At 54.5% G+C, this 25,984-nt stretch overlaps 15 protein-coding genes and 1 non-coding gene across 16 annotated transcripts; 9 read left to right on the top strand and 7 right to left on the bottom strand.

Moving 5' to 3' along the window:
* Positions 1-204: 204 nt before the first annotated feature.
* On the bottom strand, positions 205-1,262 carry BDV59DRAFT_48503 (DUF3602 domain-containing protein). Its single transcript, XM_073696484.1, has 6 exons — positions 1,079-1,262; positions 939-1,003; positions 828-858; positions 694-763; positions 495-617; positions 205-440 (listed from the first exon to the last, which is right to left on the bottom strand). Exons 2-6 carry the CDS (start codon positions 976-978, stop codon positions 309-311), a joined length of 396 nt encoding a protein of 131 aa, XP_073552460.1. The 5' UTR covers positions 979-1,003; positions 1,079-1,262; the 3' UTR covers positions 205-308.
* Positions 1,263-1,517: 255 nt separating this feature from the next.
* BDV59DRAFT_190586 (putative mitochondrial phosphate carrier protein) lies at positions 1,518-2,934 on the bottom strand (the record flags this gene model as incomplete). Its single annotated transcript, XM_073691769.1, has 6 exons — positions 1,518-1,593; positions 1,640-1,659; positions 1,716-2,061; positions 2,111-2,364; positions 2,422-2,586; positions 2,659-2,934. 6 exons carry the CDS (start codon positions 2,932-2,934, stop codon positions 1,518-1,520), a joined length of 1,137 nt encoding a protein of 378 aa, XP_073552459.1.
* Positions 2,935-3,568: 634 nt separating this feature from the next.
* On the top strand, positions 3,569-4,169 carry BDV59DRAFT_197970 (putative cystathionine beta-synthase (beta-thionase); the record flags this gene model as incomplete). Its single annotated transcript, XM_073693056.1, has 2 exons — positions 3,569-3,673; positions 3,738-4,169. The coding sequence occupies 2 exons, from the start codon at positions 3,569-3,571 to the stop codon at positions 4,167-4,169; spliced, it is 537 nt and encodes a 178-aa protein (XP_073552458.1).
* Positions 4,170-4,563: 394 nt separating this feature from the next.
* Positions 4,564-5,058, bottom strand: BDV59DRAFT_197969 (vacuolar ATPase assembly integral membrane protein VMA21; the record flags this gene model as incomplete). The annotated part of the gene is made up of 3 exons (XM_073693055.1): positions 4,564-4,700; positions 4,757-4,842; positions 4,958-5,058. The coding sequence occupies 3 exons, from the start codon at positions 5,056-5,058 to the stop codon at positions 4,564-4,566; spliced, it is 324 nt and encodes a 107-aa protein (XP_073552457.1).
* A 498-nt stretch (positions 5,059-5,556) lies between these two features.
* On the top strand, positions 5,557-9,106 carry BDV59DRAFT_48442 (DEAD/DEAH box helicase). Its single transcript, XM_073696483.1, has one exon. It carries the CDS (start codon positions 5,658-5,660, stop codon positions 8,991-8,993), a length of 3,336 nt encoding a protein of 1,111 aa, XP_073552456.1. The 5' UTR covers positions 5,557-5,657; the 3' UTR covers positions 8,994-9,106.
* A 579-nt stretch (positions 9,107-9,685) lies between these two features.
* Positions 9,686-11,017, bottom strand: BDV59DRAFT_197967 (tRNA-dihydrouridine(20) synthase (NAD(+)); the record flags this gene model as incomplete). Its single annotated transcript, XM_073693054.1, has 1 exon — positions 9,686-11,017. One exon carries the CDS (start codon positions 11,015-11,017, stop codon positions 9,686-9,688), a length of 1,332 nt encoding a protein of 443 aa, XP_073552455.1.
* A 1,326-nt stretch (positions 11,018-12,343) lies between these two features.
* On the top strand, positions 12,344-13,400 carry ipp1 (inorganic diphosphatase IPP1; the record flags this gene model as incomplete). Its single annotated transcript, XM_073691768.1, has 4 exons — positions 12,344-12,520; positions 12,600-13,063; positions 13,121-13,204; positions 13,259-13,400. 4 exons carry the CDS (start codon positions 12,344-12,346, stop codon positions 13,398-13,400), a joined length of 867 nt encoding a protein of 288 aa, XP_073552454.1.
* Positions 13,401-13,471: 71 nt separating this feature from the next.
* BDV59DRAFT_168298 (mitochondrial 54S ribosomal mL53 protein) lies at positions 13,472-14,309 on the bottom strand. The gene is made up of 2 exons (XM_073688058.1): positions 14,170-14,309; positions 13,472-14,102 (listed from the first exon to the last, which is right to left on the bottom strand). The coding sequence occupies exon 2, from the start codon at positions 14,090-14,092 to the stop codon at positions 13,772-13,774; it is 321 nt and encodes a 106-aa protein (XP_073552453.1). The 5' UTR covers positions 14,093-14,102; positions 14,170-14,309; the 3' UTR covers positions 13,472-13,771.
* A 116-nt stretch (positions 14,310-14,425) lies between these two features.
* BDV59DRAFT_168297 (putative protein transport membrane glycoprotein Sec20) lies at positions 14,426-15,952 on the top strand. The gene is made up of 3 exons (XM_073688057.1): positions 14,426-14,923; positions 14,995-15,242; positions 15,302-15,952. Exons 1-3 carry the CDS (start codon positions 14,610-14,612, stop codon positions 15,901-15,903), a joined length of 1,164 nt encoding a protein of 387 aa, XP_073552452.1. The 5' UTR covers positions 14,426-14,609; the 3' UTR covers positions 15,904-15,952.
* A 171-nt stretch (positions 15,953-16,123) lies between these two features.
* BDV59DRAFT_48362 (replication factor C subunit 2) lies at positions 16,124-17,897 on the top strand. The gene is made up of 4 exons (XM_073696482.1): positions 16,124-16,325; positions 16,380-16,458; positions 16,510-17,313; positions 17,366-17,897. The coding sequence occupies exons 1-4, from the start codon at positions 16,207-16,209 to the stop codon at positions 17,528-17,530; spliced, it is 1,167 nt and encodes a 388-aa protein (XP_073552451.1). The 5' UTR covers positions 16,124-16,206; the 3' UTR covers positions 17,531-17,897.
* Positions 17,898-17,932: 35 nt separating this feature from the next.
* On the top strand, positions 17,933-19,364 carry BDV59DRAFT_168293 (4-nitrophenylphosphatase). Its single transcript, XM_073688056.1, has 5 exons — positions 17,933-18,147; positions 18,195-18,216; positions 18,293-18,361; positions 18,424-18,515; positions 18,569-19,364. The coding sequence occupies exons 1-5, from the start codon at positions 18,082-18,084 to the stop codon at positions 19,241-19,243; spliced, it is 924 nt and encodes a 307-aa protein (XP_073552450.1). The 5' UTR covers positions 17,933-18,081; the 3' UTR covers positions 19,244-19,364.
* On the bottom strand, positions 19,365-20,683 carry BDV59DRAFT_168290 (uncharacterized protein). Its single transcript, XM_073688055.1, has one exon. It carries the CDS (start codon positions 20,653-20,655, stop codon positions 19,411-19,413), a length of 1,245 nt encoding a protein of 414 aa, XP_073552449.1. The 5' UTR covers positions 20,656-20,683; the 3' UTR covers positions 19,365-19,410.
* Positions 20,684-21,931, top strand: BDV59DRAFT_168289 (ATP-dependent Clp protease proteolytic subunit). The gene is made up of 4 exons (XM_073688054.1): positions 20,684-20,996; positions 21,055-21,073; positions 21,137-21,304; positions 21,370-21,931. Exons 1-4 carry the CDS (start codon positions 20,832-20,834, stop codon positions 21,792-21,794), a joined length of 777 nt encoding a protein of 258 aa, XP_073552448.1. The 5' UTR covers positions 20,684-20,831; the 3' UTR covers positions 21,795-21,931.
* Positions 21,932-21,983: 52 nt separating this feature from the next.
* On the bottom strand, positions 21,984-23,378 carry BDV59DRAFT_168287 (DSC4 family protein). The gene is made up of 2 exons (XM_073688053.1): positions 23,050-23,378; positions 21,984-22,953 (listed from the first exon to the last, which is right to left on the bottom strand). Exons 1-2 carry the CDS (start codon positions 23,274-23,276, stop codon positions 22,161-22,163), a joined length of 1,020 nt encoding a protein of 339 aa, XP_073552447.1. The 5' UTR covers positions 23,277-23,378; the 3' UTR covers positions 21,984-22,160.
* A 279-nt stretch (positions 23,379-23,657) lies between these two features.
* BDV59DRAFT_t29 lies at positions 23,658-23,731 on the top strand. Its single transcript has one exon. It is a non-coding gene; the product is annotated as a tRNA-Asn (tRNA).
* A 215-nt stretch (positions 23,732-23,946) lies between these two features.
* BDV59DRAFT_168286 (M18 family aminopeptidase) lies at positions 23,947-25,806 on the top strand. The gene is made up of 6 exons (XM_073688052.1): positions 23,947-24,098; positions 24,153-24,214; positions 24,270-24,371; positions 24,430-24,565; positions 24,625-24,717; positions 24,773-25,806. The coding sequence occupies exons 1-6, from the start codon at positions 24,023-24,025 to the stop codon at positions 25,795-25,797; spliced, it is 1,494 nt and encodes a 497-aa protein (XP_073552446.1). The 5' UTR covers positions 23,947-24,022; the 3' UTR covers positions 25,798-25,806.
* The last annotated feature ends 178 nt before the right edge of the window (positions 25,807-25,984 follow it).

Genomic DNA, 25,984 nt, shown 5'->3' with positions numbered 1-25,984 from the left:
GGATTACATCGGCTTGTACAGACTCCATATGGATCTACGCGCAGCAACTAACCACAATAGGAGGATAATGCAAGGTGTCTGGACAACACTGTCGGTGTAGGAACCCTACCAAGCAACAATGTCCGCCGTAGAAGATGCACATAACGAATTAATCTCAACGACTGGCGCAATGGGAATCACAAACACAACACCTATACACATCGCAACGACAGCCCGACAACAACCGAAGAACTGTCCTCTATAGACCACCGGTCTATCCTGGGAGAACGACACTAACTAATCACCAACTGCACCCACCATCGCGAGGCCTAATTCTTCCCAAAAAGCTTATTCTTCAACTTCTCCGCCAGCCCCTCATGCGCCAGCGACTTCCGCTTCTTCTTCTCCTCCTTCTCCTTCCGGTGCGCCTCGTCCAGATGGACATTCCCCTGCCCCCCGCGCTGTATCCGATTAGCCTCAACCCGCGGCGCAAACGGAGAGGAGAGAAAGCATACCCCGGTATGGTAGTCCCCGTCGGCCGACTTGCGGATCGCCAGCTCGGGGATGACCTCCGCGTCATGGGGAGGTCCGGCGGCCGGACGCACATGCGGCGATCCGATGTTGCCGGCGCCGCCGCGCTGTAGACGGTGATGCGGGCGTTAGTTCCTTCGTCTTAGGACTCGGCTGATGGATAGACCGGATGGAAGAACGTACTCCGGCCGAGTAGGCGCCGTCGCCTTGGTCGCCGTACAGGCCTTCACGGACTATCCCGGCGTCGACGTATCTGCGGCGATGGCGGGTGCGGTTAGCGTAGCTCGCTTGATGTGAGATCGGGACTGGGGGCGCACTGAGTCGGGTCGGCGCCGATGTTCCCTTGGCCTGGACGGGGTCAGTGTTTGGGGATCGCATGGAGGTGGGGTAGGTAGATAAGTAGTTGGATGGGGCGGATGAGAACGCACCTCCTCGGCCGTGCGACACAATTGGTTCGTTTTCGCCCATGCTGCAGGATTGCCTGGTGCGGGTACGTGGGGGATGTCAGCACATTGATGCAGGTCCGATGAAGCGTGGTCTTATGTGGGTTCTGGGTCTGGTCACTTACTGGGATGTTGATGCTGAGGGAGGCTCGTTGGAGTCTGTATAGAGGTAGATTGTTGCGGAGTAAGTCGAAGGAGCTGACCGACGGGAGATAAAGCCGACTTTTAAGGGTTCGTATCCAGGAACGGACTAGATCTGGCCGGCCTGTTATAGAAATTAATGGGAATAAGTAATGAGCTGCTCGTGACGTCGAGCGCCGTTCCTCAGCCCACTGATAAGATAACGCGGTTGGATTGGCTGGGGCGCCGATAACCACCGGTCTTGGCGGCGATAATCTATAGGAGCAGATATGAGCGCGATTTCTGGAAACTAAACAGTAGTATACGACTATAACCTATACATTTACCCGTACTGTTGACAGTCTGTCCATTTACATCGCCTTCTACGTTCCCCTCTACGGACAGCCATGGTGGTTATAATATCCCATGACCTTCCAGCTTCACTTACTCCTTCTTTTTCTCAGCAGCAGGGCCACCGCCGGTCGTGGGCAAACCCATGAAGATCTTGAACGAGTCGTAGCTGGAAAAGTTAGCTTACTCCCATCTCCCCATTCAGAACAACTTACATCATCCACTGCAGTCCAGTCTGCGTACCGTCAGTTACTCGTTCGATTTATATATATCAAGGTCATGGACACTCACCAAAGTTCCAATCATGATAATCCTGACGGGCAATCCGTTCCACAGGCCCATGAAGCCAATGTCCTTGTAGATACGGCTCATCGCGGCTCCGAACGCCTCCCCAGGCTGCCGGTTGGCGTTCAGTTTACTCACCATTACGTCCGCGGGATGCGACACGATGGCGCAGAGAATACCCGCCAAGTAACCACCAGTAAAAGCGACACCGGTCTGGGCTCCCTTTCCGTAGTCGGATTTCTGACCAGGGAGGGACTTGTAGATCATCTCGACGATGGTTTCAAACGAGGCAAATTTCATCATGGTGTATGGGATCTGTCGGCCCCATAGAGGGTACAGTCCTTTGTAGAGTCTACTCCCAGTCAGCATCGCTTCGCTCCCGGAGTATTATCCAGGCGTACCCAGAGGTTCCTTCCTTTGCGACAACGCTTGAGATCCCCCCGAAAGTCGACCGGAAGTCAGGCGGAATAGTCGTCTGCATGCGCACCTTGACAGCCTCGAAGGGGCAAAGAGCAACGTCAGCAATCAGTTCTGCCGACGCACTGGCCGTCAGATACAGCGATGTCTTCCAGCGCTGCGCATTTTCGACTCCAACAAGATCACTGTAGAATTTCTTAAAGTATTCATAGCCACCGTACTTGAACGCGCCTTGGGCCTTTGGTTCCTGTTAGCGAGCACTGAAGCACCCCACGCTCCCATTCCCACGGCTTACACTGTAGCCAAAGAAGGTCGGGCTCCAGCCGGTAAACACCCCTCGCAGTCCCTCTGCGCCGCGAATCTTGCTGAACGCTTGCATGTTGCTCTTGTAAAGCAGTGGGTCCACCTGGCGACGACATTTCACCAGGTCCAACGGCGTCACAGCAGTGTGAGTGAGCCCCTAATGGCGGGAGGAGAGAAGGATATGGTTAGTAGCAGGCGCGGTGTCGACAAAACCCTGCGCAAGACTTACGCAAGCCAGCAATCCACCGACAGTACAAGAGGCATAGTACTTGGGAGTCCATGGCTCGATCTTGCCGGTCTTGGACTGGACCTTCTTGCTCGCAACCTCGAACTCCCGCGTCGCCTCTTTAGCAAAAGCATCTGCCCTCTTTTTCGTGTCGTCAGCCACGCTCCAGGCGGGGAAAGGCTCCCGCCTTTTCAAAGCCGGGGTTTCCGAAGGCTGAGACTGCTGTAGAGGGCGCTGAGATGAGAAAGCGCGGACAATCGTGTCGTCCGAGGGGAACATGATGCAGTTTTATCTGAGCTACCGCGTCCCAATTAGTAATTGAGTCCTGTGTTTGTTTCCAGGCACGGAACGACGTCTGGGGACGGACTATGGTTCCTTACCGACAGAAGATCTTCCCCACTTGAAGGGCCGTCGGCGGATCGATTAGCTGGGACGATCTAGACAGGTTTGGAGCAGATCGTACGGTTTCTATTTGTTGTGATCGAAGATTCTTGGTGAATACCAGGATGAATGGCCAGCTCGATAATGACGGAGCGAGAGGGAGAATATATAGCAAGGAGAGCAAAAGACCTCCTGTCAGACGGCATGAGTCGGAGAGGGGGAAACGGCCCCCAATGACGTCGGAGGGCGCTGGGTGACATCCGCATCGGGTAATGCACCAACTGGCGGCGCCGATCCCGATCCGTTCGTTCTCGTGATGAATTTACCATTGGGTCAAACCAGCCCGCCGCAGCTCTTCGCCTCATACCGGCATCCTCAATTTTTACTGAGCCCACTCTCCCCACTCCGCTCGGAGGCATTCGAATTATTGACTCATTCATTTATTACAATAAGCACTAGACAGCAATTGACACCGTCGACGCTCCGGTTCAAGTTCCAGCACCCGCCGCTGTGCCCCTCATCGTCCGTCGAGATGGCTTCATACTTGACCGGCAGTGAGGCATTCGCCCGCGAGAAGCTCTCGCACAGTACAGACTCATCAACCCCCTCGGCGTCATGGGCGGACAAATACCGTGGTGTAAGATGCGCCCAGTCGAATCTTGCCCTGTCCACTCGGCACCGTTTTGACTAACCTTCTGCAGGCCACCGTCGAAGACCTCGAACCCCCTGCAGCGCTCTCCGTCTCCCCTGATGACTCTATCTCATCCGCGATGCTCACTGCGTACGAACGCGACTTCACCCACCTGACCGTCGTCTCGGCCACGAAGCGATCGCTCCTCGGATACCTCAGCATCCCGCGCCTGAAGGAGCTACTACACGAGGGCGCCGTGAAGGAATCCGACTCCGTCTCGGCCGCCATGCAGCGGTTCAACCGGAAACGAGGCACCTACGAGGTCATCACGATGGAGACGCCGCTGGAGGACCTGGAGAAGTTCTTCGAGAGCGAGACCACCCCCACCGGCGAGAAGAGGCAGAAACAGGATTTCGCCGTGGTGACCGATGCGTCGCGCAAGTTTGTTCTGGGCGTTGTGACGAGGGCAGACCTGGCCAACTTTGTGCAGAGACGGCCGTAATGGGTCGCTGGGGGGTGTGGTCGGCTGTTGTTTTTTTCTTCATCGTTGACTGCTTTTTGTGAATGATTGTCGTGCAATTGGGCAGTGCATTTTCCAGGCGCAGTATTCAACATGGACGGACGGATTGCTTGAACTTAACATCGAGTTGGATGGTACTCTAAATTATGGGCGGGAGCGCCCAGAGTGCATATGAATCTCAAATTTGGACCGAATCGCAGGTTATGGTGAATATAGATGCGTACGGCATCCGATGACATACTAGTATCCCGTCTTTGAATTCACTTAGACTACAGTATAAAGCACATCACTAACTGTCCACCAACGCCGTCCGCACAGGTGAGGTATTAGGTAAAAGATACATGGAAGATGGATGGATAGGTCAGCGGACACTCTCTCACTGCGCTTTCTTTGCTTTCTTCGCTGCGATTGCTTCTCGCTCCTCCTTATCCTCCTGCCATGCCACGTAAATGTACAGGAATAAAATGACATTGGCCATGATCGCAGCGGAAATGCCTGAGACCGTGGGGCTCACTGTTCAATGATTGTTTAGACTGACGTTACCCTGACTCAGGGTTGAGAGAACTTACTGCCAAAGGTGGTCATTGCAAAGTACGTGCCAAGGGGGGTAGAAACCATGGCCACGGAGAACCCCAAGAGTTTGAGGATTACATGCCTATTTTCAGATCAGCTATTGAGTTATTGATGTAGTGGATTCTGATAGAGTATCGCCCTCGTTCGAACATTGGGAATGGATCGCAGAGGACATGTGTCATGACCGAACCACTTACGTAGGAACTGCGGGAGAAACATCCGAATCAACAGGTGGCTTTTCAGCCACCGAAGATGTCGGCGCATCTGCCGGGGTTTCGCGAGTGCGGCGACTGGTCATGTTGAAGGTGACGTTGAACCGCGAGCGACTGGGACCAGGAACAGAGACAGCCGCTGGGGAAGCGAAAGTAAACCGAGGGCAGGTACACTGGTACTCAGACGGTGTCTACAGGATTGGGTTTGTGTTCAATTATCCAGATCTGTTGTTGTCCGACTGGAACCGAAGTGAAGGCCGGAGGGTCGATTTACTTGGATGGCATGCAGTGAATGCGCTGATAGATGATCACGGGAAGTGGGAATCCGGGCCTCTCATTGGCCAGCGGTGGACAGGAGCTGAATGCGCTGACAGAACTGGTTCAGAGGGCTCACGATGGGTGTCCTGGGAGAATACTCTTTCTTGGAACAGCACACAGCGGATATCACCACCTGACAGAATATCTCCGCCACGGCAAGATTGATTTCCCCGTTGGTCTTAATTGAGGCACTGTTTCACGTGACAGGGCGCGTCGTGGCGCGCCCAAAGGCAAAAAACGCGGAGAAGGCCGTCTCTGATTGGCCAGCGGTGGAGAGGTTCTTCGTCCAGCGTTCGTTCAAAAAAGTCCCATTGCAGTTCTCACTCTATATCCACACGTCCTCTTCCGGAGAGCTTTCGAACTGACCATGGACGAAACAGTCCCCGATACCCCGGTGAATGACAAGAAGGTCGTTCACACCACTCCCTCACCGCCTGGGATCGACCCAGAGTATGAGACGGTCGCCACGGTTCCTCTGGGAAATTTCCAGCCGCCAACGCAGTCGTTAACCCCTGCCTCCCAAAGGTTGACACAACCGACCCAGATCCTTGACCATCCTTACTCTGCACAGAACAATTCTGTCGTCCAGGTCGCTGCCTCCTCCCCGCCAGGGCCAAATTCCTCTCCTTCCCGGCCCTTGACGACGGGCGGTCGCCTTTCGAGCGCCATGGCTCCCAGCGGTACTCAATTCCGGCCCCCTGCCCCTGCAGGCCCTGCGAAGCGCGCTCCCGTCATAGAATTCGAAGATGACGGTCCCACCTATCGCGGGGGATCTTCTGACGACGACACGAACTCCAGGAATACCGATATCAAACCGGCGATGTTCACCAAGTCCTCCCGGAGTCCGGAGAAGGTCTTGGATTCCCCGCTCGGCGCGAACAGGTCTTCGATCGATAAGTTCAAGGAAATCACGTCATCTGCTGTCTACAATCCCTTCAACACAAAACGACCCGCGGCGCAAATGGACCCGACGCCGAAGGGAATCCCAGTCAAGAAGCCTCGTCAGGATGGCCCATCGCGCGCACTACCGGTAGCGGTCAACATATCGTCCTTGGATGAAATTACAGACTACCAGACGAAAATCAAGGTGGAGAGAATGCGCAGGGTCATGCCACAGAAGTCGGTGTCCGCTTGTCTCCAGGCTCTTTTGATGCGACGAGGCAACTTCGATGATGCGCTAGACTACCTGGCTGAGAGTGAAGAACATGGGACTGCTGCAGTCTCGGACGATGAACTCAGCGTCGCCAAACCAGTTGTCGCTCCGGCTAAACAGCAGATCAAGGCTAGGGGAACTATCCAGGACAAATGGTCTGCGATGAACATGCAGAGTCGCAACGTCCGGAAATCACCCGAAGAAGAATCGAAGCCGCGGAGACGTCTTATCCGGGGCCCCAAGGCTCGTGCTTCCTCCCCGAGCCCCGTTCGCTCCGAGACTCCGCCAAGGACGGGACGACTCATTCAGGGAAGGAAGCGCGCTCCTTCTGATCGCTCTGAATCCCCCGAGGCGCCTCTGGAAATCTCGGATGACTCTGACTCTGGCGTGGAGGAAGCAGCGCAAGACGGCGTTTTCGAGACTAAAGTTCTCTCTTTCTTCAACACCTGCGATGTCCTCAATCTTGCAGACATCGCCGCGATCTCTGAGGAAATCGCAAATCACATCATATCCCATCGACCCTTCTCATCCCTGGACCAGGTCCGTGCTATCCCAGCGCCGACTGATCCGGCCGCGAAACCGAAAGGCAGTCGAGGGCGCAAGACACCGAAGCCCATCGGTGATAAAATTGTCGACAAATGCATGGACATGTTGGTAGGGTACGAAGCTGTTGATTCCCTGGTGGCCCGGTGCGAGGCCCTTGGTAAACCAATCGCTTCGGAGATGAAAAGATGGGGCGTCGATATCTTCGGCAAACGAGATGGGGAACTGGAGATCGTGTCAATCGACCCAGGGGCATCCCATGACTCTGGCATTGGAACTCCTGCCAGCCAACACACGGACGAAGACAGCGATGGTCCCGGCTCCGGGTCAGGCTCACGCCGGAACCGCTTCATTTCGCAGCCGAAGATCATGTGCGAAGACCTGACAATGAAGAACTACCAAATCGTGGGGATTAACTGGCTCTCCCTGTTATTCGAGAAGGAGCTGAGCTGCATCTTGGCGGACGATATGGGTCTCGGAAAGACCTGCCAAGTGATTGCCTTTCTGGCCCATCTCTACGAGAAGGGCATCAAGGGACCTCATCTCGTCGTCGTTCCTTCGTCTACCATTGAGAACTGGCTCAGAGAGTTCCAAAAGTTCTGCCCCACCCTGTCGGTCATGCCATATTATGCAGGCCAGGCGGAACGGGCGATGCTCCGAGAGAAGATCGAAGACGAGAGGGACAACATCAATGTCATCGTCACTACCTATACGATTGCCAAAGCCAAGGTCGATGCGCATTTCCTCCGCAACATGGATTTCTGTGTCTGTGTCTATGACGAAGGTCATATGCTGAAGAGCTCTACTTCTGTGCTCTACGAAAAGCTTATCAGGATCCCTGCAAGATTCAGGCTCCTATTGACTGGTACTCCGCTGCAGAATAATCTTCAAGAGCTGGCTTCACTTCTGGGATTTATTCTCCCGAAGGTCTTCCACGAGAAGAAGGAGGAGCTTCAGTACATCTTTGCAAACAAGGCGAAAACGGTTGACGAATCTCATTCGACCCTTCTCTCTGCCCAGCGCATTGAGCGTGCAAAGTCTATGCTGAGACCCTTCGTCTTACGACGCAAAAAGCACCAGGTCATCGACCTGCCTGCGAAGATCTCTCACGTGGAATACTGCGAGCTGAATGACGCGCAGAAGGAGATTTATGAGCACGAGAAAGAAGAAGTGCGCCAGCTCCTGGCGGATCGAGCTGCGGGCAAGAAGACCGGCAACAAGTCAGCCAACATCCTGATGAAGTTACGTCAGGCAGCCATCCATCCCCTACTCTACCGCAAACACTACAACGACACCATTCTGAGCCGCATGGCGAAGGCCTGCCTGAAGGAGGAACAATGGGCCCTTTCAAACCCAGACATCATCTTTGAGGAACTCCAGGCCTACAACGACTTCGAGTGCCATATGATGTGTGTGAAGAACCCCAAGTCTCTCGGGAAATTCGCCCTGAAGAACGACGAGTGGATGGATTCCGGAAAGGTCAGCAAACTCTGTGAACTCCTCAAGCGGTTTACGGAGAACGGTGACCGGGCTCTCGTATTCTCTCAGTTCACGTTAGTCATGGATATTCTCGAGCAGGTGCTTGAGAACCAGCACATGGGCTTTGTCCGGTTGGACGGCCGAACCAACGTCGAAGACCGCCAGTCTATTCTCGACGCTTTCCATGAACGCACGGATATTCCCGTCTTCCTTCTTTCCACCAAAGCGGGCGGTGCGGGTATCAACTTGGCCTGCGCCAACAAGGTCATCATCTTCGACTCCAGCTTCAACCCACAGGAAGATGTGCAGGCGGAGAACCGGGCTCACCGCGTCGGCCAAACCCGTGACGTCGAAGTCATCCGCTTGGTCACCAAGGACACAATTGAAGAGCAGATCTACGCGCTCGGTCAGACGAAGCTGGCTCTTGACCAGGCCGTCGCCGGCGAGGATGCTGCTGAGTCGAAAAAGAGTGAAGAAGCCGGCATGAAAGTGGTAGAAGACATGGTCCTTGCAGACATGCAGACATAGAGCAAGGCGAAGATAAAGCATCAGTGGTCTATTTTGTTTCCTCCCGACTTGTTGTTCTAGATATCCATAGATTGCGTCGGGATTTGTTGCCCGCGTTTGTTGGTCTTGACCTCGTTGCTTCGTGGACTGTTTTTTTGTGGTTTGCGCTATAGGGCGATATTGTTTCTGCATGTGGTTCAGCTGGGTGTTACATAGTTTTGGTTGAGATCGCCTAGACTTATCAGTTATGGCTGGAATTGTTGATCGACATTTTTATCTTCATAGACAAGGAGTATCTGTGCTTAATGAAATCCCAATTTCGTATCTTCCGGCATTATGCCTGGCAGAACAATACAGTTTAGAGAAACTCGCTTGGGATCTGCTCAGGTCTTGTATATTCGCCAACTTCTTTGTCGTTGATATTATTTCTTCTGCCAATTGGGTGCTATATCCGATTGCTCCTACCTAACACCATTGCATCCAAGACGGGACACGATAAATCTAAGGTATACGCTTAACATGAGGCTTCATTATGTACTATTGAAATAAACACTGGAGAAGGCACGCCATAGGATGCCACGGGAATCTATAACAAACTCCAACAAAACCAACACCGATGGATGCTGAACCTCACGGGTCCTGAAAAGGAACAAACATAAAATCTATGCGAGAAGACCAAATTTTAACAAACCCACAATCCTCATCCTAACAACCTAAGCCGTCAGCTCCTGCTTCTGAGCCGTCGGCGCAGCCGCCGCAACATCGACATCGGCGCCATTCTCCTCCGGGGACTTTGCCTTGGCGGCCGGAGTCGGGATGGAGTTGGTGCGAATGGGCCCCCCTCCACTGGTCGGGGTAGGGGATGCGGCCTTGAGTCTCGGGGCACCGCCAGCGGCACGGGCGGTCTCGTTGTGCTGCAAGGCATTCTGGGCAGACTTGCTGGCAGGGGTGTCATTGAAGATGGATTTATTGGAGAGCTCCAGGATCTCGTCGAGGTGGAGGGCGGCCGGCAGCAGGTCATCGAACTTGAGCACGCGGCAGTAATCGCCGTAGGTCTTCATTCTCTTCACATCGACAAACTCATGACCGCGGCCGGGGACGAGGATGTTCATGAGGAACTTGGTGTTGCCGAAGCGGTTCTCGGACTCGATGCAGGCGCGGAGGTAGTCGCGGGCGACGTCGCGCCACGGGAGCAGGCCGCCGTCGGCGTTGCTGCGGAAGCAGGACGGGTTGGCCTCGGCGGCGGTGGCGATCATGGCGCCGTCGACGCCGTACTCGCGCATCAGGGTGAGGGCGTCATCGCGCGAGGCGACGTCTCCGTTCATGACGCAGGCGACGCCGGCGCGGTGGCACACGTCGGCGACCATGCGCAGCTGGTCGCGGATGGCGCGCTCGCGGGGCCGCATGGGCGTCGTGCGGCAGTGGACGGTCAGGCCGGTGATGCCGGTGCGGACGAGCCGGGAGACGAGGGCCTCGGTGAGCTCCGGGGTCTCGAGGATGCGGATCTTGACAGAGATGCCGATCTGGTAGGGGGTGCCGACGTCGCGGACGAGGGCCTCCAGGATGGACACGAGCTTGTCCGGGGTGCGCAGGAGGGCGGCGCCCATGCCGCCGCTGGTGCTGAACGGCTTGGGGCAGCCGGAGTTGACGTCGATGCCGGCGACGTCGCCGGCGACGATCTTGGCGGCCTGGACGGCCAGCTCCGGCGAGGCGGTGCCGATCTGGAAGATGAGCTTGCCCTTCTCGCGCACGGGGTCGAGCCGGTATATGATGGACTCGCGGGCCGGTTTATCGGGGCGGCCGCCGTTCGAGGGGATTCGGGTGAACTCGACGGTGCCGTTGCGGGGGTTGACCCGGCGGGAGGTTCCGATGATGGCTCTGTCGATGGTCTCGGGGCCCCAGACTAAATCGGCGCCATATTTGAGGGAGACGAGGCGCGAGGGGAGTTCGCCCGACCGAACCATCGGTGCGAGAACAACCTTGCCGCGGTAGTCGACGCCGTTGGCGGGGATGGGAACTCGAGGGGCGGAGGTCAGCGAAGTCATTGCGGAGCGGAGAAATCTGAGCATAGCATGCTTCGATTGGGGAGGAAGGTAGGAGGAGCCGGTCACGGGCTGGCGGGTGTGTAGGAGAGAACGGCTACTTGTCGGAAGAAGGGTCTGGTGGTGACTGGGACTGAGGAGGTCTGATGCGACGAAGTGTTGATGATGGAGAACGAGAAGCAGATGGAGGGAAAAAGTGGAGGTCACGTGAAGATAGGTGATAAGTTAAGGTTTTACCACTGCCCGATTGGGATGAGTTATGCAGGTGTCAATATTAGTCATCTTGTTGCTTAACGATGTATCACTACCTTAATACTTTAATTATCTACGCAGTACCTGTAGGTGTAGGCCATGCGTACAGAGTACAGTGTGGTGTGCGAGGAACATGGTGGACGTACGGACCAGTGGAAGTCTCCAAGGGCCCATAGGGATGGATCTATTGCCCTAATAATATGATTAATCCAATCATCCGTGAACACGAATGGGAAAAGAAACTGGAGCTGGATCTCAGTCTGTTCTACAATAATTGCGTGACAATTCCTTGAAAGAAACAGTGGATCAGGCCAGGTCAGCACAGGACTCCCAGACAGACCGTGACCATGGCTGGAGCGAGGGTCCTAATTCAGGAGTGGTCGCTGGACGGGATGGTGGACCTGGTGGAGAGGCCTGAGATGACCGAGGCGAGGGAGGTGTATGAGTACGTACGGCGTCTATGGTGATAGGTATGTATCTCCAGGTGGCAGTAGTCAGTCCTAGTCCGTACTGGAAGAGATTCTACCGAATGTAGAATGTAGACAAGCATACTGCGGAGATATATAGTACGAGTAGATAGATACATACTGTCCTCGTAGGGACGAAAGAACCTCGGAGGAACTTCCCGACCCCGAATCTCCTGCCGACCATTTCTTCTCCCTTCTTCTAGTCTTTCCTCGGCCAACGTGCTGGATAAATTCCGCAGGGACCTCCGAAGACCAACTAGAGTTTCAATATATGAGGAAAACGCCCGCCGCCACCCATTGACCTCCCCTGCCCCGAAATCCAATGCCCCGGCTGTCCCGTCCAGGCCAGTTTGCTGTGTTGCCCACCGCCAGTCCGATCCTCGCCCGCTTCTCACGCACATCCGCAACGCTGGCTCCCCCCACCAAACACGCCCCTCCCCCCTCCTCCTTCTCTTCTCCCTCCCTCCTTTCTTCCTCTTCTTCTTCTCTCTCTTCTTCCCTTCCATCCTCCGGTTTGTCTTCCTCTCGGTCCCTCACCTCGGCCTCCTCCCGTGCTGCCCTTCTATCAAAACATTTTTCCTCTTCCGCCTCCCCTCGTCAATCGCCCACCATGGCCTACTCCGTTCGCAAGATTGGCGCTCCCAACACCCTGGAGCACCGTGTCTTCATCGAGAAGGATGGTCAGCCCATCTCCGCCTTCCACGACATCCCTCTCTACGCCAATGACGAGCAGACCGTCCTCAACATGATCGTTGAGATCCCCCGCTGGACCAACGCCAAGCAGGAGGTATGACTTTTCCTTACCACCATTGTGCGATGAAAACACAAGCAAATAAATACTAACCGCAAAATTAAAAAAAAAATAGATCTCCAAGGAGGAGTACCTCAACCCCATCAAGCAGGACGTCAAGAAGGGCAAGCTCCGCTACGTCCGCAACTGCTTCCCCCACAAGGGTTACCTCTGGAACTACGGTGCCTTCCCCCAGACCTGGGAGGACCCCAACTCCGTCCACCCCGAGACCAAGGCCAACGGTGACAACGACCCGCTCGATGTCTGCGAAATCGGTGAGCTCGTCGGCTACCCCGGTCAGATCAAGCAGGTCAAGGTCCTCGGTGTCATGGCCCTCCTCGACGAGGGTGAGACCGACTGGAAGGTCATTGTCATCGACGTCAACGACCCCCTGGCCCCCAAGCTCAACGATGTCGAGGATGTCGAGCGCCACCTCCCTGGTCTCCTCCGCGCCACCAACGAGTGGTTCCGTATCTACAAGATCCCCGACGGCAAGCCCGAGAACCAGTTCGCTTTCTCCGGCGAGTGCAAGAACAAGAAGTAAGTTCCATCTCTCGGGTTATAATACAACCAGTACGGACTAATCTGTTTCCTTAGGTACGCCATGGAGGTCATCCGCGAGTGCGCCGATGCCTGGGAGAAGCTCATCACCGGTAAGAGCGCCAAGGGCGACATCAGCGTGTAAGTACCGCCGCGAACTGTCCCCATAGAATTGTGTACTGACCCCATAATTAGTGCCAGCTGCACTGTCGACTCCGCCGTTGAGCGCGCCGATGCCGGTCAGGTCGCCAGCATCCCCAAGGGCGAGAACCTTGCCCCCGCCCCCATCGACCCCAGCGTCGACAAGTGGTTCTACATCTCTGGTGCTGCTGTGTAAATTTGTTCTTAGCGAAAGATTAAAAAATGTCAAGACGTTGTAGATCTCATCCACCCTGTGGGTGGAAGACTGTCCCATACTCCAATTGGTGTCTTAAGTTTGGCTCTGTCGACCTATATGACAACTAGCAAAGAGTAATAAACGTAAACTGGGATATCTTTGGATGGCTAATATATACACATAAACCGTATCACGATGCAACAGATACCTACTCTCCCACCCTCATCCATCGTCCTGCACACCTACCAACGCAGGACCAAAAGCGCAGTTCCCGGACCCAGGCGCCATAAGACCAACATTCTCCCACGGAGTAGCCCTCACATAGAATCAAAAAAGAAAGAACAAGAAATGCAAACCCCATCCCATATCGTCTAACCCTTCAGAGTCTCCTCGCGCTCGATCGTCCGACCCACGCGCGCAATCTCCTCCACCACATCCCCGATCTTCATCTGCCGCTTGCCGACCTCGATCTTGAGTTCCTTGCCGCCCTTGAAGCCAATCACCACCTCCGGCTCTTTCGTCGATGTCCGCGGGAGCTGGGTGACCTTGATATCGATGTGGGTGGGACTCGACGCCGGGGCGGTGGAGGGGTTGCGCAGGAGAGAGAGGAGAAGGCGGCAGGGTCGGGCAGACCGCGCGAAGGGGTTGAAGCTTGTGCGGAAGGAGGTGATCGTCGCCAGAGGAATGGTCATGTTGAAGGTTCTGTTGGGTGTACGTCGTATGTTAGTTCATCCTGTCTTGATGGTTATGGGATTAATTGGCTACCCACGTTTGGATATGCAGCCAGAGGTCGGGTTAGAAGAGTCGAATATGACGCAGAGAGACTTCGGGGATAGATATATGGAGTAGAGAAATGGCAGGAATGGCAACAATGGCAAATGAGGTTGGTATCAAGCCCGAGAAAATTACCTGGACTTCGCGGCGGATCGGAAAGCGGACGGAGTTGTTCGATGTTTGCTGCTGATGCAAACACCCGCTGTTCCGGCCTCAGGAACCAACGGATGGACGCTACGAGACAGATTGACCGTCCCGCGTGCATGGAGTGCTCTATAGAATAATCATAGCCGGCCGTTCTTTTCTGATTTCTCGTGTCTTTGCGGTACTATCATGTGGATGCCAATGTTCCTTCCATAAACAATTGCTCTGTTCTTACAAGACTGTCTACGAACCTCTCCACCGTCGTCTCGCAGTCGACACTACCCGCTCACGATGTCGACAATACCCTCTCTGCAGACGCGGCTGAGGGACCTGTCTACTGCCTTGGCCCAGAGCCACACGCTCATTGCTCGACTACGCAACTTCACGACCGCTGTCGGACAGGGCGATGAAGCTCGCGTGGAACTAGGCTCCGAGATCCACAGTCTACTGAAGAACGTCGAGGAGGAGCTCGATCTGTTAAAGGTCGAGGTGGACGATCTCGAGCCTGTCACGGACAGTCGGCGGAAGGCTGTGGATAATGAGAAGGAACTAGAGAGGGAGAGAACTGTCGCTTTGGCGGGGAGGTTGGCGGAGGACCTGAAGAAGTGAGCATCCCAGCACGAACCGCCCGCCCTCGGATTCAAGGAATCCAGTGCTAATGAGGTCGCGATACCAGGACGAGAGGAGAGTTCCGCAACGCCCAACTACAGGCAAAGCGCAATGCAGAGGCCGCGCGCCGCAAGGAGCGGGAGCTGCTATTCTCGAGGGCGCAAAGCGCCGAGCGGCAAAAACAGTCAGACGAGAAATTGACCCAGGATGAGGTCACCCTCAACGCATCGAACGATGTCACGGCGGCCCTGCGGAGGACGCACCAGCTCATGCAGGCGGAGCTCTCCCGCAGCCACTTTGCGCAGGAGACATTAGGTTCGTGGTGGATTCTAGATACTTGTGTCTTGGATGTACAGCTACTGACGTGCGTGCAGAACAATCGACTGCAGCCATTTCTTCATTATCGGAGTCCTATACGAGTCTCGACTCCCTGCTCTCCTCGTCCCGCAATTTGGTTGGCTCCCTTCTTCGCTCACAAAAGTCGGACACTTGGTATCTGGAGACGGCGTTCTATATTCTCATTGGAACGATCGCGTGGCTGTTGTTCCGTCGCGTACTGTACGGCCCTCTGTGGTGGCTCGTATGGCTGCCGCTTCGGCTCGTCGCCAGGTTTTTGTTTGCTATACTGGGCGCCGTGGGAATCACTAGTAGCAAGAGCGTCCAGATCTCGCCCAGCTCATCCGTTAGTGATGCGCCTATTGTGGAAACTCCGCCAGTTGCGAATCAAAAGGTGGATCCCGGTGTCCCTAGTGCTGAGGGTGATGCGATGTGGAACCGAGCTGCTGGAGATGCAGATGGGGATCGCATGATCGACGAGATCGGTGACATGGTGGAGGAGTCAACTAAGCAGGACGAAACCAGCGTGGACGACATATCGCCCGAGGAAATGAAGAGACAAGAAGAGCTGCCGCGGAATACCAAGAAACGAATGTATGAGGCTACCGAGGTAGCTTCGAACAGGAAGGATGAGCTATAGATCAGTTACGAGACAACGCCAATACCTATACAAGTAGTAATATTGCGACACATTTGCCCTACCTAGGATAGAGAAACCTGTTACTTTCATGCTAGCATCACGATGTAGTGATCACTCGTGCTAATCCTCAGGCACCAAGGCCATCAATTAATTATGCTAGTCGCGTATCACGTGGCGACGCGTCCCGACACGCTCTCCCACACCTGCTCCAGCAAGCTACCCTATCAATCTTCAATGCGGCGCAACCCTTGAACGGCGCAACCCCTTCGTTTACTGACGGAGACTGATTCTGGTGCGCCAAACATGGCTGCTAATTTCTTTAGCAACAAAGCCCGTGCTGCCGCCGCAGCATCGGGCAGTTCCAAGAAGCCGACAGATGCGAAGGAGGAGCAGGCACAGCACCAGCCATGGGTTGAGAAATAGTATGGCATTTCCCCGTCTTCATTCACCGCATCATTCGTTGACATCTATTCCAGTCGTCCTAAGACCCTGGATGATGTTGCGGCCCAGGATCACACGACGAAAGTCCTCCAGCGGACATTACAAGCTTCCAACGTATGTACCCTACGTCGCGCAAAGCTTGCACAATTTACTAACAGCTTCAAGCTGCCGCACATGCTCTTCTACGGTCCGCCAGGTACCGGTAAAACATCAACGATCCTCGCCCTTGCCAAGTCCCTATTCGGCCCTTCCCTCTACCGTTCCCGCATCCTGGAGTTGAACGCCTCCGACGAACGTGGTATTGGTATCGTCCGTGAGAAGATCAAAAACTTTGCCCGAGCACAGCTCACCCACTCCACCGGAATGAGCGAGGAATATCTATCTCAGTATCCGTGCCCTCCGTTCAAGATCATCATTCTCGATGAGGCAGACAGCATGACGCAGGATGCCCAGTCGGCGCTTCGCCGCACCATGGAGCAGTACAGTCGCATCACCCGATTCTGCCTGGTTTGCAACTATGTCACGCGGATCATTGATCCGCTTGCGAGTCGATGCAGCAAGTTCCGGTTCAAAGCCTTGGACAACACCGCGGCTGGCGAGAGATTGGAGCAGATTGCGCAATTGGAGAACCTCGCGCTGGAGAACGGGGTTGTCGATAAACTGATCCAGTGCAGCGAGGGTGATCTACGTCGGGCGATCACTTACATGCAGAGCGCCGCCCGGCTGGTGGGCTCCCAGGCGGGCAGTAAGAAAGACGCCGACGAAGATGCTGAGATGACGGATGCGACCCCGCAACCGGTTACGATTCGAATGGTCGAGGAAATTGCAGGCGTGATCCCAGAGGATGTTATCGACCGACTGTCTCAGGCCATGCAGCCCGTCAAGTTCGGTTCCTCTTACGAGGCTGTTTCGAAGGTGATCACAGATGTTGTCGCGGATGGATGGAGCGCGACGCAGCTACTCCTGCAGGTATGGTATTTCCTTCATTCTTCAATATGTTCCGCCAGCCTAACAGCCTCAGTTGTACCGACGGGTCGTCTACAACGATGCCATCCCTGATATTCAGAAGAACAAGATCGTGATGGTGTTCTCTGATATGGACAAGCGCTTATCTGATGGGGCAGATGAGCACCTGTCGATTTTGGATACGGCCCTCAAGATCTCCGGCATTCTTAGTGGAGCGTAGTCCGAATCTTGATCGTATTCGACGAACGCATCCGTTTACGCACGTCTCTACCAGTGCTGCGCCGGCCCACCCGGAAGGGCCCATTGTTCACCTAAATCCAAGGTCATCTCTCAGTCAGGCCTACGCGCAACTTGACAAGGTGATAAAGCCCGCCTTGAACACAGCGCGGAGGAGCAGGATATCCTATTTTGACGCAGCCTTGTGGCTTCGGAGGACGGGGAAACGCTATGAATGAACGAAATCATTGGAGCACCAGGATTTACCAGGCACTGCAGAATTAATTAGCATGAGATCTACCCAAATTCAATCGGATATTATCATGAAGTCAGTTGTATCTGGTTGTAACCACAACGTGCTCGCCACGTGCGGTCCCGCCTCCGACAATTTCTCGGAGAGTACACCGAACTCAGTCAACTTCCTCCGTCGCATAGACTTGACTCACCCGTCCTCTTTTTGCTCCTCAGCACTTTTTCATTTGTTGCATAGACTGCTTTTTACAGGTACGCGCGATTAAGAAAAGGACGCAGCAGTACTCCGACCCTTACCCCGCCATGACTTCGCCCCGCTATCTGACCGGCGACGCCGCGGGGATCCAAGAATTCCTCGACAAGTTCGATGTACGTGCCTGATATCTCTGTATAGAAGCTTCTGCTGATCTTTTTAGGTTTTTCTCTTCGACTGCGATGGTCCGAACCCTTCACTCCTTCCCCTCTCGAGCGATCGGGACAACCACGGAATACTGAGACTCCATTGCTTGCACAGGTGTCCTCTGGTCGGGCGACCACCTTTTCCCCGGCACGAACGAGACCTTGGAACTTTTGAGGAGTAACGGTATGCGCACGGGAATATGAGGGCCGGAAAACATTCGGTCTGGCGGTGCTGACTCTCTTCAGGAAAGCAAGTTGTCTTCGTCACGAATAACAGCACGAAATCCCGCGCAGACTACAAGAAGAAGCTGGACAGCCTGGGTATCCCAAGCAACACTGTACGTCGCATTTGGGGTCCGGAGACACTAGCACAGCTAACAGTCCGACTCAGGAAGAAATCTTCTCCTCTTCATACAGCGCATCCATCTACATCTCGCGCATTCTCAACCTCCCCGAAAACAAACGCAAGGTCTTCGTGATCGGCGAAACCGGCATCGAACAGGAACTCCGCTCCGAGAATGTCCCCTTCATCGGCGGCACGGACCCGGCGTATCGTCGCGACATCACCCCAGAGGACTACAAGCGCATTGCGGCTGGCGATTCGTCTCTGCTTGACCCAGAGGTCGGGGTCGTGCTGGTCGGGCTGGACTTTCATATCAACTACTTGAAGATGGCCCTGGCGTATCACTACGTTAAGCGTGGGGCCGTGTTCCTGGCTACGAACATCGATTCAACCCTGCCCAACTCGGGCACGCTGTTCCCCGGCGCGGGATCGATGAGTGCCCCTCTCATCATGATGCTGGGGCATGAACCCGTCTCGCTGGGCAAGCCGAATCAGGCCATGATGGATGCCATCGAGGGCAAGTTCAAGTTCGACCGGACTCGTGCCTGCATGGTCGGAGACCGGGCTAACACTGACATTCGCTTTGGTTTGGAAGGCCAGCTCGGAGGAACCTTGGCTGTTCTGACTGGGGTTAGCTCCAAGGAGGACTTTGTGAGCGGACCTATCAGGCCGGCGGCGTATCTGGACAAGCTTTCGGACCTTCTCGCATCAGTGTCCAACTGAGGTGGTTGGATTGTCGCTGGTTTGGTTAGACTTAGACCGGTATGACTTACGATACAGGACTTACGACTGTCGTGCATACTTGACGATATCCATAGATTATATATAAGATGAGATTCAACATGTCTGTCTGATGTACAGTTGTATATACTGTCCCAGTGCAATGCGAGCTAGCCACCCCGTAGTAGTCCTTTGAGCTTCCATAATGCCAGCATAGCTCCTATCGTCATTGATTCATCAGGCCTGAAAAACAGGGCAGGACTCTGGAACCGAGGATGGTAGTTTCGGATTTCATCGACATCAGCCGCAGATAAAAGCCGTCTAAGGTCGAAGACAGGGACCTTCGATTTAGTCTGCGCAAGTTCTATGAACTCAGGTAGATCATTTCCAGCATTTGGCTCCACAGCGGAGGTCGTTTGCGAAGAGCCCAGTACGAGAACGCCGCCTGTTTCCATACGCGCAAACGCTTCCAAGCGCGTCAGGGCTTCGTGCAGGTGATGCTCCGAAACTGCATCCATCTCGACCGTCTTCCACACACCATTGGCGACATTCGTCCGCTTATACCTATCACTGGCCCTCTTAATCTGCTTAACGATGCTGGCCCTCGTCTGCGCCAATACAAAATCTGGCATATCCTCCCGCCAGATGATCTGCCTTTCCTCATGCGCAGTAATGGGGCCATGCGGGTGCTTCCAGCGGAAGGGAAGAACCCGCACGATCGGCGAGACCTTTCTTCCCGGCGCATGGCCAGTCAACGCAGCGGTCAACACTCGAAGGAGCGGCAGCCGATCGACAATCCGCAGAACGAGGTAGTGGAACGACTTGTTCTTGTACATCCCACGTTCCGATCTCGCCACATCCTTTTCCCATCGCGGCTTGTGCGGAGAGGGTAACTCCAGCTCGTCTCTCATCACTCCCACTGGCATAAACCACAGACCTTCCTTTGAGCCCGGGCGTCGCACCATGCCCCAGTCGCCTAGGAACGCGCGCGGGAGGCGAGTCCCCGTCAGGGCGCACATACGGGGGGGCGAGGCGAGGGCCATGGCCCAGGGGTTTCGGCGGAGATCATCGAGGTCTTCGTGGGTTGCGGTGCGCTTCTTGCGCTTTTTCGCATGGCCGGGATGCGGACAGGTCAGGAGGGGTGATTGCGGGAGGAGCTGGGACGGTTTGGGAGGTTGTGTTTCGTCTCTTAAGGATGTGTTGGTTGTTCTTTCTTGTAGCGGTTGGTTGTTCGCTTCATGACGGGAGCTGTGGCGCTGTGTGCTTGTTCCGGTCGAAGCTGTCGAGCTTGAGACGGTGCGATGAGAACTGATTCGTGAGGGGTTTGTAGACAGAGATGGAGTGAATAGCCGTCTGAATACTCGTAGACGCCATGAGGCGTAGGATATTCGCCCGTGGAGGCAATGGCAGTCCATGGAGGTGGAGTGGGTAGAAGGAGTAAATGTTCAAGTCGTCAGTCCCGCTGTTAAGCGCATCAAAGCTCCGATGCGGCAGACCGCCTGGCGTCTCCCCAACACCTCCTCACCCTCACTTCCTTTCCCTCTCCCTACTCCTCGGATCATCAATTCCTCTCATTCTCCAGTCTTGCATAATGAACTCGTCTCGTTCTTTGCAACGGTTAGCGCGGATCGCGTCCCGGTCCACCTCTCCCCTCCTACCGGCGCTGTCGCGGAGCTTCTCCAGCTCCATCCCCTCACTATCCAAGACGGGTCCGCCGCGGGCTTGGACTCCAACGCCGTTCGTTACTGAGACAGTGGTGCGCATCTTTTCCTGCAACAGCTATTCTTTTGAACAAGGCCTAACCAGCTGTATAGGGCGGTGGCTGGCACACCTGTAAGCCCGATCAACCCAATGTCCGACATCGCAAAGCCATCTAGCTAACAATATACCGACTAGACGACATCTTCTCCCGCCTTCTCAAGGAACGAATAATCTGCCTCAACGGTGAAGTTGACGAGAGCATGTCTGCCTCGATTGTCGCACAGCTCCTCTTCCTCGAAGCCGATAACCCGCAGAAGCCCATCCACCTGTACATCAACTCCCCCGGTGGCTCCGTAACAGCCGGTGCGTAGCGTCCCCTATCCTCTGTTCCTGGCCTACATTCTGACAGCTGGTCTGCATACTACCAGGCCTCGCCATCTACGATACAATGACCTACATCGCCTCCCCCGTCAGCACGATCTGCGTCGGCCAAGCAGCCTCCATGGGCTCCCTGCTCCTATGTGGCGGCCACCCGGGAAAACGCTACTGTCTCCCACATTCCTCGATCATGATGCACCAGCCCTCAGGCGGATACTTCGGGCAAGCGAGCGACATTGCCATCCACGCAAAGGAGATCCTGCGCGTGCGCGAGCAGCTGAATAAGATCTACAAGCGGCATCTGACTGGGAAGAAGGAGATGTCGTTGGAGGAGATTGAGAAACTCATGGAGCGGGACTACTTCATGGGTGCGCGGGAGGCGCTGGAGATGGGTATTGTGGATGAGGTTCTCGATCGGAGAGTCAAGGCTAAGGAGGACGGCAGCGACGGCGAGGGCAAGCCCCCGGTGGCCTGAATAGGATCGGTTTGGTCGGCTGTGGATGTCATACCACCCTCAAGTGTCTGTAATTTTATGATGATTGTCAATGGCTTGTCACGAGATGATCCAGGTACAATAAATAATATGTAAGACATGAAACGTGCATACGCCACATATATATATATATTCAAGGCATCGACACTCCGCGGTGTTGACCAGTGGATCATACGTCATACGTATTTAATGGCAGATAATGTTAATCTATCTGAATTATACATATTAATGGTTCCAAAGCCAGATCAGGCATCGTATATGCGGATATCAGGATATTTACACAAGGAGATCCCAGGGTTTCCCCTCGAAACGCAGAATCGATTCATTCCACATCAAAGCCTGTGCCCATCAGGGAGCTATTCGCTCCACACGGCCGTCGGCATTCACTTGAAGACCAAACCGCTGCCGGAGAAACGCCGCCGTTTGGTCAGACGGCACATATGGAGAGGGTCGCCGCGCAGCGGCGGGACTATAACGCCACTGATCTCGTATGACGTTCAAAAATCCGAGATCCATGATGACGGCCTCGCCGGAAGTAAAAGTATCCAGGGCGTGGTTGTTCTTTGCGCCGGATGCGAGACCACTTTCGGATGGATCCGCCAAGAGCTCTGAGCGTTCCGATTCCACACTCGTACCGAGCTGTCCGCTTGCATTGCGAGAGGCCAGCTCGTTGAGTTCAATGCCTTCATCGGAGGAGGGAGTGGATCTTGATCCGGCGGTCTGTCGAAGGACTCCGCGCTCTTCGGAATCGTGGTCCTGTGAGTTGGGGGTGGTTTCGATGGCGTCGGACACAGGGCCTGCTGTGGCCGTCGATTCTGTCGTCTTGACCCGTTCGACAACCAGTCCCAGCATTACCAGGTCGAGGACTAATACGAGCAGATCGAGGAGTAACAACCGAGCCAGCGATACGGGGGCCTTCTGACCAATGAAGTCGATCAAAAGCCCGCCATGTAGATATCCTCGGGTCGATTCTCCGGCGTCTGGGTGGGTGAAGAACTTGTGGTATACCATACAGAATAGATTACTGGCAAAGATGGCGCCAACGAAAGGCTGGTTCCGCGTGGGGTCAAACGGGGGAGCCTTGGGGGTAAAGAATATCAACTGTACGATAGCGCGGATTGCAAATAATATGATTGAACAACTACAGCGAAAGACGTGGTCAGCGTTCGTTGGGAGCATACAGCCATGGGGGGAGGGCTTCCCACTCCCAGGCAAACGGAAAGGAAGGGAAGCTTACTCCATGTAGTACAATGCGGAGAGCTCGCAGTAAACTAGGATATCGAGATCACGGAGCAATCGATCAATGAACGCAACCTTTGCCGCCGACTGGACCTTCTTCACGCGCCCATCCTGGGGTGCGGGAGAGCTACTCTGTTGCTCGGCGGAGTCGGCGACACTCCCGTAAGGTATGCCGGACACGTCAGCGATGTATTCCGCATCTCGAAAGACATCTGGAGTGGTCATAGAGGGTCATGAGGGCATGAATGGTAGTCCGGGAAAGAATAGAAGAGAACGACGGGCAGTGGTGCGGCACCACAGCGGAATGTGAGGAGCGGTGATGATGATGTCGAGTGCCTGGAGGGAACGTGGAGTGACCCGGCACCATCTCACGTCAGGTGGGACACGGACTTTCCTCGGCCCGGCGCCAGGTAATTGAATCAGTTGTCGCCTCACCAACTTAGGACTTGCAGTCTAGGTAGTTTTCTTATTAGAAGATGTTATTTGGTCGTCAGATTGGATGGGAGTGATAGACTGTATATGCTTTCTAGCGCTGTGCCATCAAGGACCCTAAGATGGGAACCTCCTTTGATAATTCAAATTCAAGCGCCCTGAAACTATCAGCATGTCTCTGTGGCGCAATAGGTTAGCGCGTCTGACTGTTAATCAGGAGGTTGGAAGTTCGAGCCTTCCCAGGGACGTCTTTTTTTTCTTCTCTTCTTTTGGTTAAAAAAGTAGGTTCTTTTTTTTTTAGTCCGTCATCATATGTCATGTGTTTTTAAGTATACTACACATTGTAAGTTGGGTGAGGAGATGTTGAATGGGAGTATCTTCAATACTCCGCAAAGAGGAAGCTTGGTGCCTGACCGCCAAGGCGGCCATGATCTCATGCTTGTTGGACACTTTTCTCCGCTCCCCACCCACTTCCTCTGCAGCACCGCAGTCCCTCTACTGTACCCCAAACCCCCAGCTCACAGGGTCCCCGTCCAATAATGACTTCGAAGCTCGCCCAGAACCTCAAACAGCCGGCGTTGGACTTTTTGTCCTTCGTCAATGCCTCCCCAACCCGTGAGTAGCTACTGCCAGTTTGACCCGCTACCCGGCATTGACCAGCCATTCTAGCCTTTCATGCTGTTCAGTCCGCCAAAGAGCTCCTAGTCAAGGCAGGATTTCAGGAGATAAAGGTACTTTGTTCAGTCGCTTTCCAAGTGCTTCTCAACTCACTCAGATGTCTTATAGGAGAAAGATTCATGGGCTTCCACATGCCGTCCCGGCGGGAAATACTACCTGACTCGCAATAGCTCGACAATTGTCGCCTTTGCTGTCGGTAAGAAATGGAAGGTACCTCCTCCATCACGTCCAACTGTGCTGGTATGTATGATACTGATCTTCAACATAGCCTGGGAACCCTATCTCGATGGTCGGAGCTCACACCGACTCCCCGGTGCTGAGGGTCAAGCCTGTCAGCAGCAAGCGCGGCGAGGGATACATGCAAGTCGGTGTGGAGACGTATGGTGGAGGCATCTGGCACTCCTGTGAGTGATCTATATCACAATTTCAATGTCTCCTACGCATTTGTACTGATCCCTTGCAGGGTTTGACCGTGACCTCGGAGTCGCTGGTCGGGCTATGGTCCGTACTGCCGACGGCTCCATTGTGCAGAAGCTGATCAAGGTTGACCGTCCAAGTATGATATTTCTGTACCCACTCTCCATGCAGGAACATTGGCTAACCGTAGGTAGTCCTGCGTATCCCGACCTTGGCCATCCACCTTGATCGCCAAGAGAACTTCTCGTTCAACAAGGAAACTCAACTCTTCCCTATCGCCGGTCTTGTCGCTGCGGAACTTAACCGCACTGGTGCTGACTCCAAGAGCACCGAAAGTGGCACGGCAAGCGAAGCAAATGAGGGTGCGGAATTCTCGCCCTTGAAACCGATCACTGAGCGCCATCATCCCTACTTTGTGGAGCTCATCGCTGCCGAGGCTGGGGTTAAGCCAGCTGATATCCTGGACTTTGAAATGCTACTGTTCGATACCCAGAAATCCTGCCTCGGTGGTATGCTGGAGGAGTTTATCTTCTCTCCCCGTCTGGATAACCTCAACAGCTCCTTCTGTGCCACTGTCGGATTGATCGATTCAGTTGCGGCTGCCACTGCCCTGGACGACGAACCGTCCATTCGCCTGATTGCTTTGTTCGACCATGAAGAGATTGGCAGCAGAACTGCCCAGGGCGCCGACTCCAACATGCTCCCGGCGGTCATCCGCCGTCTATCCGTCCTCCCCTCTTCTTCTGGCAACGAGGACATCTCCACTGCCTACGAGGAGACCCTGTCTACCTCCTTCCTTCTCTCCGCCGACATGGCTCACGCTGTTCACCCGAATTACTCGGGTAAATATGAGCCTGACCATCGGCCTGAGATTAACAAGGGTCCCGTGATCAAAATCAACGCCAATGCGCGTTACGCCACCAATTCCCCCGGCATTGTACTTCTTCATGAAGTCGCCCGCAAGGCCGCAGAAGGCGGCGGCGAGGGTGTTCCTCTGCAGCTATTCGTTGTTCGGAACGATTCGAGCTGTGGAAGTACAATTGGCCCAATGCTGTCGGCCGCGCTGGGAGCCCGCACCCTGGACCTGGGCAACCCACAACTGAGCATGCACAGTATCCGGGAAACCGGTGGTACATATGACGTGGCGCATTCTATCCGGCTTTTTACCAGTTTCTTCCAGCACTATTCCAACCTGTCAAAGACCATTTTTGTCGATTAAGCGCATTCTTGCATATCCTGAAATGAAACTTCTCTCCAATTGACATACGGTGCGTCTGATACGTATGACATTCATTTTCCTGGTTGCTATAGCTCAATAGAATATAACTAAGCTTGTCTATGATTCTCATCTAAATTTCCTCTTCCAAAAAGTGCTGCGTGGTCCCAAACAATCACCTCCACGACCT

This window comes from Aspergillus ambiguus (genome assembly GCF_047715705.1).
Source record: "Aspergillus ambiguus strain CBS 117.58 unplaced genomic scaffold BDV59scaffold_2, whole genome shotgun sequence".
Lineage (NCBI taxonomy): Eukaryota > Fungi > Ascomycota > Eurotiomycetes > Eurotiales > Aspergillaceae > Aspergillus > Aspergillus ambiguus.
Note: the sequence above shows the minus strand (reverse complement) of the source record. Positions and strands in the feature narration are given on the sequence as shown.